Genomic DNA, 9287 nt, shown 5'->3' with positions numbered 1-9287 from the left:
CTTCCTTTGACTCGGCCGATGGTGGAAGTTGATACGGATCTTTCCCTCCAACCAACTCCAGCTTTTGCCGATAGCGGCTAAGAACGGCTGGTTCTAGTGCGTCACGATAACTATGGACGTTTTTTGGTAGATTCGTCATGTTTAGACCAATCGCTCACCAAAAATGATGCTCTCTCCGTGTCTTTCTATGGATAGTTTGGCCCCCAAGAGGGTAAGTGGTTGCTAAGCATTCTGGGTAAAGTGACGTCAGCTGGAAGGGTCTATTCGAAGCGCCTTTCATTGCCGTTCAATGATGACGCCACAGCCTGAAGCGTCGTGAAGCTGCAATATATTTTTATTTATTTATTTTTTTACTCATCTAGAGGGTGCCCTTGGTTTAAAAATATGAAGGCGTTGCATTAGCCTTTACATAAATTTATAGTAATAATAAATTTCCATCTAGAGGAAGCAAAAATAATCACAGGCAGACACTAGTCGTTTATTGAGTTTTATTCGACACGAAGGCGTGTCATCCGATTGACATGTAACTTGCAAGAGCTCTAGAAAAAGATTTTATTCTTATCATTATTAACGAACGTCCCGCATATTCGCAGTAAGTCCACATGCGTGTATGTTGTGTTTTTGTGCGTCAAGTTGACGTGTGTACGTTCCACGATAGATTAGAAAACAGTATTGCTAGCTAACCCGAACTTATTCCCCGCCCAACATGGCGGCAGCTCGTGTGCGCCAATGCCATCGAGCTGGCATGTTAACCTGACCAAGTCAGCCGTGTTGTGACTTCACGTGTTTGCAAAAACTACAAAAAAGATGACGTCGTGAGTGGGTGGGTGGGTGCTGACGCATGTGTGACGTCATCAGACGACACGATGGTTAGAAAAGTGTTTTCCATGCACGCAGCGTTTATCCTTGGCCGTCTGTCCTAGCTGACTTTGGGTGGGCGGGGCACACCCCTAAATTCAAATCCATCAGTTAGAAAACATTGTCACACACAAAATATGAAAAAAAAATTCTTGTTACTCAATAAAAACGGCGAAGCGAAGAATTTCCCAAGAAATAAAAACAAATGACAATAAGCCCAATTGAAAAAGCTGAACAAATAGTTTGAGTGAAAACTTTCACGCCGACGTCACAATGTGCAACAAGTCACGTGACCACAAAAACAACTTTCAAACTATATGACAAGCTCACTGATGTCACGGCACTGACCTATATTTATGACTGGATAGCCCATCCATGCCAGTGCAAGCCATTGAAGTCACAGGGCGGCCATCTTGTTACTCCCACTACTGTACTATAAAGATGAGACATATACAGCTCGGAGGCAGTTAGTATAAGGCCAGAGGCAGGGGGGTGGGGTTTGTGACTATTTTTTAACAAGTTAAAAAACAAACAAACAAATAATTCTTTAATTAAAAAAATACACACGTTTCCTCCTATACTAAACAGCATGAAGCATATAATTTATAGGCAAGTTTTTAAGGCAAGTTGTCAAATGTCTGAAGTCCTCCTGTTTATGTTTAACAAATTTTAAACGTGATAAATGATGCTGTTTCTACAAAGTGCTGTCTCAAACGTTGTCCAATTTGGATACTGTAAATGTATACGATTGTATGGCGAGAAACGTTTCTTGGGAGGAGCAATATGGCAGCCTCTAGGGGTGTGAATTGTCACGCACCTGACGATTCGATTCGTATCCATTCCACTAATAGAACATTCTTCCACGCATAAGATGTGAACACTAACCCTAAGTAAGACATTTTGTTGAATATTTTTCCATCAAAAATGGATGTTAAAAATCGATTCAGCCGCCTATTGAATCGATTTGATAATTGCGTGCTGCAATATCACGATATATTCTCGAATCGATTTTTTTTAACCCCCCCAGCGGCCTCGCAATCTCAAAAGTCTTGGCCTATCGGCTATCCAGTCCTAAAAATAGATATATAGATCAGTGGCGGTGACATTACCAAAAGGTCCCGATGTCGCCATGAGGTCAAAACGCCGCCGACGACGCGAGTGCGTCACTGGATGATGTGGTAGAGCGTGACGTTGTAGAGCAGCTGGCGGCCGTTGTTCCAAGCGTAGAGGGCCCGGTCGCGCGGGTTATAGTCCAGCATGGAGATGTGGCCGTAGGCGTTGGCGAGCGGCACGTCGATGTACTCGTAGGTGGAAGTGTTGGTGGCGAAGGCGTAGTAGACCTTGGTGGCGCCCGAGTAGCCGTTGGTGACGTAGAGCGTGCCGCAGACCATGAAGGCCTCGCCGGCGCTGCGCTTGGGGTGGTTGGTGGTCCAGCTGCGCAGGACCCGCAGGCTGTCCGGGTCCAGCCGGCTCAGCACGATGTTTCCGGCGTTCTGGTTGGTGGCGTAGACGGCCCACAAGCCGCCCTCGTCCACCATCAGGTCGATGTCGGAGTGGCCGCCCCACGAGTAGTGGTACATGTTGTTGTAGCCGGCAAAGTCCAGCTGCCGCGAGCGGCTGATCAGCGACGACTTGAGGTCGAACTTGATCAGCGTGTGGCTCTGGAACTTGTTGAAGTAGAGCGAGCCGTTCAGGACCACCTGGCCTGTCCCCGACCACGGGTGCGGCAGCCGGTGGGACGTGAAGTTGTCCGTGCTCATGAAGGCCCGCAGGGACTCGTACTCGCGCACAAAGCGGTTGTTGTGGTAGCCGTCCATGTACCACACCTGACGCACGCACACACACGCACTGTGTCGGAATGCTAACAATTGGTCAACATCATGTCAAAGCTGGGACGATTCAACACGCTAACATAGCATGTACTTACGGAGACTCTTAGGTGACATGGTAAGGAAAAAAAAACAACTTTGAAGATTTTGTTCCCTCGCAATGATTGAGAGATAAAGCAAATTTTTTTTGCGAGGGAACGCAACCTTTGCGAGGGAACGCAAACTTTTTGTGAGGGTACGCGAACGTTTTTGCGAGGGAACGCAATCTTTGCGAGGGAACGCAAACTTTTTTTGCAAGGGAAAGCAATCTTTCTGTAATCTCGCAATCTTTGCGAGGGAACACAAACGTTTTTGCGAGGGAATGCAATCTTTGTGTTATGTGGCAGTCTTTGTGAAGGAACACAAACTTTTTGTGAGGGTACCCGAACGTTTTGTGTTATCTTTCAATCTTTGCGAGAGTACGCAAACGTTTTTGCGAGGGGACTCAATCTTTGCGTTATCTCGCAATCTTTGCAAGGGAATGCAAACGTTTTTGTGTGGTAACGCAATCTTTGTGTGATCTCGCAATCTTTGCGAGGGTAAGCAAACGTTTTTGCGAGGGGACTCAATCTTTGCGTTATCTCGCAATCTTTGCAAGGGAACACAAACTTTTTGTGAGGGTACCCGAACGTTTTGTGTTATCTTTCAATCTTTGCGAGAGTACGCAAACGTTTTTGCGAGGGAACGCAATCTTTGCGTTATCTCGCAATCTTTGCAAGGGAATGCAAACGTTTTTGTGTGGTAACGCAATCTTTGTGTGATCTCGCAATCTTTGCGAGGGTAAGCAAACGTTTTTGCGAGGGAACGCAATCTTTGCGTTATCTCGCAAACGTTTTTGCGAAGGAACGCAAACATTTTTGTGAGGGAACGCAATCTTTGTGTTATCTCGCTATCTTTGCGAGGGAATGCAAATTTTTTTTTTCCCCTCCCATGTCACCTTAGGGGTATGTGCTAGTATAGCTAACGCATGCTAACATCTTGTGCTAGCCATGAAAATCTCATGCTAACAACATTATCTCGAGTGAGGAATGCTGAATGAATCGGAAGTTCTTCGAATGATTGGCTCATTCCCGACCCCCAAACCATCACAAACGGATTTCCGTCATCAAGGTCGACTGTGAAGCGTTTTTGCTAGATGTCAATTGAATGGGGAAAAAAAATGGTAAAGTGTGCCTTACCCTGTCGTCTCCGGGGGGCGCCAGCGGGTCCGTCATCCAGGACCCGAACCTGGAGCCGGAAGTCTTGACGGTGACGGGCTCAGCTATTCTCGTCAACTTCCCGCAAGCTGGAAGGAAAAACGACAACGGGAAGCGGGTCAGAAGCGTTTGGTGGAGCTGGTTGTCGGCGCCGCTCGCCCGCCACCGCTCGGTCGCCCGCCTCACCGAGCCGCTGCATGCAAGCGCGCAGGCGCTCCTCCAGGCCGGCCACGCGCTCGTGCAGGTCCCTGTAGTCGACGGGGGTGGCGCGCTCGTGCAGCTGGGCCAGCGCGACCGTCACGTTGGCCGCCTCCTCCTTGAAGCGTCGCACCAGGAGGGCGTCGGCCTTGTACGCCTCCAGCAGCGGGATGAGCGGACGCAGCTCCTCCATCTTGGCCTTCATGTCCTGAACATGCGTCAAACACAAACCACGACGCGCGTGCGGTGGACAGCGGAGCGTCAAATCAGATTAACCAGATTTTGGCTAAAAAATATCGCTATATCGGTAGTCCTTTTCATCGCCCAATATCCTGTCATAAAACCATTAATCAATACTTTTAATACAGCTTTTTTCCCTTGTAAATGAATATTCCAAATACGCCCCAAGAGAAGTAAGTTAAGAATTGGACATCAAAACCATAACCCTAACCCATACCTCTTATTGAGGGAATGCTTTTCAGCATTCCCACATATGTTATTGTGATTTTTATTCTCCACACTTTTTTGTGCCATGTAACAACTCCCAAATAATACTTCCGATTTACACTGTTCAAATTTCAACTTGCTTCAAAAATTCATGCCTCCCTGGGTATATATTAGCAGTGGGAGAAAAAAATCGATATCGCAATATATTGTTGCACTCTCTGTTGCAATAAATTATCGATCTACTGACGGTAGATATCGATGTAATGTGTCCAGTTGTGCAGTGTTATGTTCTAAATGTTTATGCACTTTAATTTGTCTCACTTTACATTGTTTACAGTTAAAAGGCTAAGAGGCAGTGAGGCACTATGCAGAACAGACGTACATGTTTCTTTGTACATTGTACAAAGTTTTGGCATTGAATAAATGCATAATTAGACATTTTACTTTTTATGGGCATTTGTTGGCTTTTTTAGCCACATATTGTGATATATTACTAATTATTTCTGGCACTAAAAAGAAATCGTAGATATCGCGTATCGTGATATTATCGATATCGTGAGCCAAATAGTGTCACAGTATTGAATTGTGGTTTACCTGTATCCCCCCCCCCCCCCCCCCAGTATATATCGTCTGAGTCCATATTATTTACAGTATCTGCACAATTTAATGTTAAATATCAATTTTTCCCCATTCATTTTCAATGGGACAGACATTGAACTATTTCTAGGTGTCACTTTCCACCTCCACTTCCATACATATAACTTATCATTACCAGGTGTTTGATACTGCTCGTTGGCACAGTTGGTAAAGTGCATTGTCTAGTAACCACCAGGAGGTCATCATTTCTCAATGTACTTCATAAGCATTCCACATGCATTCAGCTTTCAGCATTCCCACGCAATTTCCCCAGAAATTGCACGTAGTCTAGTAATACGGGTAAAGTTGTTTTTATTTTAACTTCAGGATAAAATCTGCCACAGGAATGTAAATGTGTGATTTTTTTTTTCCACTTTATTTACATAGCGATGTGGTTGTAATTCATTCCAAATATTGTTGGAAGCATTCCCACATATGTTATTGTCATTTTTATTCTCCACACTTTATTTTGCTGCGTAACAACTCCCACATTATACTTCCAATTTACACTGTTCAAATTTCAACTACCTGCAATATATATCGTCTGATTCCACGTTACTTACAGTATTTGCTAAATTTAATGTTTAATATCAACTTTTCCCCATTCCTTTTCAATGGGACAGACATGGAACTTTGTCCAGTAACCAGGAGGTCATCATTTCATCATTTATCTCTCAATTTACTTCATAAGCATTTCACATGCATTCAAATCATAGCATTCAGCTTTCAGCATTCCCATGCAATTTCTCCAGAAATTGCACTTAGTCTAGTTATTTATGGTTTTGATCAGTTCGTGTTCCAATAAAACATACATGATACATGATGAATGTAACCCTATTAGATTCAATTATAAATGTAAATATTCCTATTTTTACTAATGCACCAAGTAAGAGAAAGAAGTTTGGACTATTTTGCAGCAATCAATGCTACTTCTGGGAATGTCTTCCATATCAAAGTCAATTTTGGTACTGCGTGAAATCCTTAACTGAATCGAAAGTCAAATGTGAATTGAATCGAATGGATTTTGGAAATTGGAATCGATAGCTAGCCCTACGAGTTGGAGTTTACATCTCGCTGATAGTTAAATCATCGACTTGACGTTATGATTGCAGCGTAGAATATAAGCTAGGCTAACGTAGCATTGCGTGTAGGCGTATTTGCAGGCGCGCTTACCTGATACTGTCTGGCCCTGCTGCTTTCATGGCCCGCCTCCACCCCCTTGAACTTGTCCTCCAGGTCTCTTAGCTCCGCCTCCATCTTCTCCACCACGCCGATGTCGTGGCGACTGCGCCGCTCCAAATCCTCGATGGAGCGACTCATGTTCTGCACCTGCCACGTTAGCGCCGTGCTAACTCTGCGAAGCGGGCGGGCACATGTGCGCACGCGCATGTGTTTGTTTTTCTCACCTTGTCCAGCAGGTGTCGCACTTGCTTGCTGCGAGCGTCCGGGGAGCAGACGGCGTTCTGCGGGGTGACCACCGTGCATACGCAGCCGCCCGCCGAGTCGGCGGCGGAGCTGAACACCTGCCAGCCGCCGTCCCCCCCCTCCGGACCATGGGGGGCCGCCGGACCCACCTGTGAGCGCGCGTGTGTGAAAGAAGGTTGACACACCTGTCCTCTCATAGTTTTGCAATTTTCATTTCAGCTCGTTTGAGTTTTAAATTGAGTTAGTTTGAATGAGTTTTCAGGGTGGTTCTGTTACATTTTGTGAGTTTTATTTCTTTCAGAAATGCTTAGTTTGAGTTAGTTTCAGTATTAGTTTTAGTTTTAAAAACTTGTGTGCAATATTTTAAAACCAGCATGGGAGCAACGTCATGCGAAGGTGCATTTCTATTGGCTGCTGCGAGATGATGTCACTTCTGTGTGACACATTTTCAATTGTCCATATTTCGGTTCATATCAAAATAATTCGACTTCAAATCACATTTCAAATCATCCCTAAAGGCTCATGCATTAAATGAATTACCAAAGATGAAAACGAAGCACATTTTTGTTATCATTAGTTACTTCTAGCTATTTTCATGAACATAAAATGTCATTTCAGTTAGTTTTTGCTTTTTAAAAAGCAGTTTTCTTTTTGATTTTGTTTACAAAATTGTTTTTTTGAGTTTTAGCATTTGTTTCAGTGAACTAAAATAACCTTGACTGCAGCAATAAGGTTGAACTTGACAGCAGGTGAAATTCTGCTTTGGATTGAAATTCTCTTGCAGCAAACTCGTTTCAAATGAAGACTTGGACGAAATGGAGCGCTCTCACTTTCATTTGGACTCCAAACGAGTATTTGGCTTTCCAAAAAAAAAAAAAAAAAAAAAAAAAGAGGCCACTCAGATGATACAGAACTATTTGAAGGCATTCTTCGTCTGCATGGTAATAGACACCACAAATAAATCATGACGTGAGAGTGGAAGGTTGGAATGACTTTCCGTTTGTTGATTTGAATTGCCGCCAGGGCAGGAGGGATCAAACCCAAGCTGCAACCATGCAGAGCACTACCTGTGAGCTTAAATTCTGGGCTGCCGACGCAGCTCAAGAGCGCATTTGAACAGTCGTTCAGGAAGTGTGATACGTAAAAAGCCAACCTACTTTTTTCTTGACATTTTTTTACAAACATACAAAAGTCTAGAGCGGTGCTTCATTTTAACTCATTCACTGCCAGCCATTTTAGAAAATAAAAACATTTTCAATACCCACGCGATATTACATTCAATAATTATATATAAGCCGAATTTACCAAATGACAGAATAGAATGGAACACTTTTTTGCCTTTTCACGTTCTTTTATAATTGACAGTAAAAAAATTTAGGTTTGCCAAAATACAGCCATTTCTCCCATGGACTCTGAAACATATAAAATGGGGCAATGATGTCATCTACCGATGGTTGGGCATCAGTAAAGTTGTTTCCAAGTTTGACATTTACAGTGGAGCATAATCAGATTCTCCCCCATCTATACCCATTCTAAAAAATATATAATTAACAAGTATACTTGTCAAAGGCAGTGAATGAGTTTTTAAAAATATGTGAACTTATTTCAAAGCGAGTTTTATGAATCTGTGGTGAGAGCGAATCTTCAATTCAACCCAGTTGGTTCCACACACAACCCATCGGCCTATGAGAAAAATGTATATCGCTGTAAAACCCACAATTGAAAAAACACATATGCTCATAAACATGGAAGATGCATTTTCCATGGAGAAAAGAACACATATTTGTGGGAAAAAATGTCATGAAAACGTGTGAGTGCTGAAATGCGAGTATGCAAATGAAAGATACGCTCCTTCAAATATCATATTATATCTACATTTATTTATTTATTACATATATAATATTCAGAATTATGATGTATTACAAAACTGGCTGTGGGGAAAATAAAGTCGAGATGTGCAATGAAGACGTTTGAAAAGAAGCACGCACACGTCTAAAAATAAACACGAGTGCACCAGCAGGAGCTGAAAAGGCTTTCATGATGCGCGTGCGTGTGTGGACGAACGTTTACGTTTTTGTAAAGGACGGACGGACGGACAGACAGACGGATATGTGTTCATCGTACCGGCGTGCAGGAGGCGGCGAGCAGCAGGACGAACAGAAGCCACTTGAGCGCATTTTCTTCACACTGCATCCTTCCTTCTTTCTTCTGCTCCTTTTCTTCTTCTTCAGCAACACATCCTACACGCTGTGCGCGTGCCATGACGTCATTGTCGGGCGGCAGCTTGGGGGCGGAGTCACCATCCGCGGTGCCGAGTGCGCGTGCGTGGGTGCGAGCGAGCGACAATACTTTTCTCATCAAACGCTGGCGACAGGGAAGCTTCACGCGCACCCGCACAGGAAGGAGGCCGTCTCCATGGCAACCGCTCCGTCCAGGAGGAGGGCCACACACACACGCACACACACACACACACCAACAAATGCGCGCGCGAACAGAAAGTGATTGTTTTGACATCTGACTGCCTTACCTTTGAAAGAAACTTAAAAACAAAAAAAAATTTGAAAGAAACTTCCTTGTCCTAAATCAAAACAGTTGGGTCAAAAATAACCCAGTTTGGACCAAAATAATCAAATGAGCCTTTTTTCCAACCCAGTTTGGG

At 43.9% G+C, this 9287-nt stretch overlaps 1 protein-coding gene across 1 annotated transcript; it reads right to left on the bottom strand.

Moving 5' to 3' along the window:
• Positions 1–471: 471 nt before the first annotated feature.
• Positions 472–9112, bottom strand: LOC144018642 (noelin-like). Its single transcript, XM_077521037.1, has 6 exons — positions 8753–9112; positions 6610–6777; positions 6377–6532; positions 4109–4328; positions 3905–4011; positions 472–2684 (listed from the first exon to the last, which is right to left on the bottom strand). Exons 1-6 carry the CDS (start codon positions 8984–8986, stop codon positions 2022–2024), a joined length of 1548 nt encoding a protein of 515 aa, XP_077377163.1. The 5' UTR covers positions 8987–9112; the 3' UTR covers positions 472–2021.
• Positions 9113–9287: the final 175 nt, after the last annotated feature.

Source organism: Festucalex cinctus, chromosome 5 (genome assembly GCF_051991245.1).
Source record: "Festucalex cinctus isolate MCC-2025b chromosome 5, RoL_Fcin_1.0, whole genome shotgun sequence".
NCBI classification, from domain to species: domain Eukaryota; kingdom Metazoa; phylum Chordata; class Actinopteri; order Syngnathiformes; family Syngnathidae; genus Festucalex; species Festucalex cinctus.
This window is presented reverse-complemented; position numbering and strand designations above follow the sequence as displayed.

Coding starts and splice junctions, on each gene's coding strand:
- LOC144018642 (XM_077521037.1), bottom strand. CDS start 8,986: ATGAGAAAAGTATTGTCGCTCGCTCGCACCCACGCACGCGCACTCGGC. Junction 4,012..4,108: donor CGCTTGCATGCAGCGGCTCG/GTGAGGCGGGCG, acceptor TTTTCCTTCCAG/CTTGCGGGAAGTTGACGAGA. Junction 2,685..3,904: donor CGCCCCCCGGAGACGACAGG/GTAAGGCACACT, acceptor TGCGTGCGTCAG/GTGTGGTACATGGACGGCTA.